A 1,197-nucleotide genomic window follows, 5' to 3' on the forward strand; every position below is an offset into this window, starting at 1 on the left:
CCTGCAGCTCTCAACCCTGCACCCACCCTCCTCCAGGCATCATCCACCATGATCTGATGGAGCCTCCATAAGAATGCCTGGACTACTGGTCCGTAGCAGTGCCGGGTTGCTGCACACATCCACGTGCCAGGAGGGTGGTGCCCCCCACTCCACGGGGACAGATGCTTCTGTGCTGGGGACCCTTTCGGACCCTGCCCTGTGCCCTGACCCACCTAGCTGCCCAGCTGCGGCCTTTCTCATCTCCTTTTCCTGCGTTCTGTGATAATTTTGTGTTACATTCTTGATATTTAAGGCTAATGTGTAACTAGAAAACTGAGTTTTAATATTTAATGCCCTTGGATTTGGGAAATCTTTTACTACATTATGTTTGGAGATACTTTCTCTGCGGGGTAAAATATTTTATCGAGGCTGTACCCATGTGTGGAGTGTCTTTACTAACAAAGGCCCATTTGAGAACTATCTTTGGGAAGGAATATGGTCATCTAGCAGGGATCTGAGGATGCCAACTTCAAGACGGGGTGAGGTTCCAGGAGCCTGAGAAACATGATGTTCAGGTTTCAAAACTATGTCAAGGCAGCTTATTTGATCCCATGTAGGTATGGTGGCCCTCTCCCGGGTGGAATTCCACTCTCCCAGGTGGGCCTCTCCCCGGGGGTCCTCTCCCAGGTGGGCCTGCCCCAGGTGGGCCTCCCCTAGAGCTCCCGGAGCGCGCCCACCCCAGGGTGAGTCCTGGGCCCTCCCTGCCCCAGGCCGACCCAAGTCCTTCAGTGGCTGGGGCTTCCCTGCGCTCGGGCTGCGCGCCCCGTCCAGTCTCCAATTCAGTCCCCGGCTGGGAGGGAGGTGGGGAGCCCCGAGGGGCAGGTGGCCGCGCCGCCCCCCCGCTCCCTGGGGGCCGGGCTCTGCGTCTGCTCGTCCCGCCCCGCTCCGCTGCCAGGTCTCAGCTCGCCCCCGGGGCGGCCCCTCCACGCCCGCAGCCCGCATTTCCTCTGCGCGACTTTCTGTGCCCGCTGCACTTCCAGGACCGTGGCAGGGGCAAGTCACCGCCTGTTAAAGTAATGACGGAATGAGGGAGGGAGGGGGAGAGAGAGAGAGAGACAGAGAAGAGAAGAGAAGAAGAGAAGAGAAGAAGGAAAGAAAAAAAGGAAGAGAACGAACGAGCGGAGGAGCGCAGGCGCGAAGGACGCAGTCAGAAGTTTC

At 58.4% G+C, this 1,197-nt stretch overlaps 1 protein-coding gene across 1 annotated transcript in view; it reads left to right on the plus strand.

The window, feature by feature from the left end:
• The first annotated feature begins 543 nt into the window (after window positions 1-543).
• CFAP46 (cilia and flagella associated protein 46) overlaps window positions 544-1,197 on the plus strand; it is a 157,857-nt gene continuing 157,203 nt past the window's right edge. The window contains 2 exon segments of the mRNA XM_011980848.1: window positions 544-592; window positions 667-722. Of these exon segments, the coding sequence (XP_011836238.1) occupies window positions 544-592; window positions 667-722 (105 nt within the window).

Source organism: Mandrillus leucophaeus, unplaced genomic scaffold (assembly GCF_000951045.1).
Source record: "Mandrillus leucophaeus isolate KB7577 unplaced genomic scaffold, Mleu.le_1.0 Scaffold219, whole genome shotgun sequence".
Classification (NCBI taxonomy): domain Eukaryota; kingdom Metazoa; phylum Chordata; class Mammalia; order Primates; family Cercopithecidae; genus Mandrillus; species Mandrillus leucophaeus.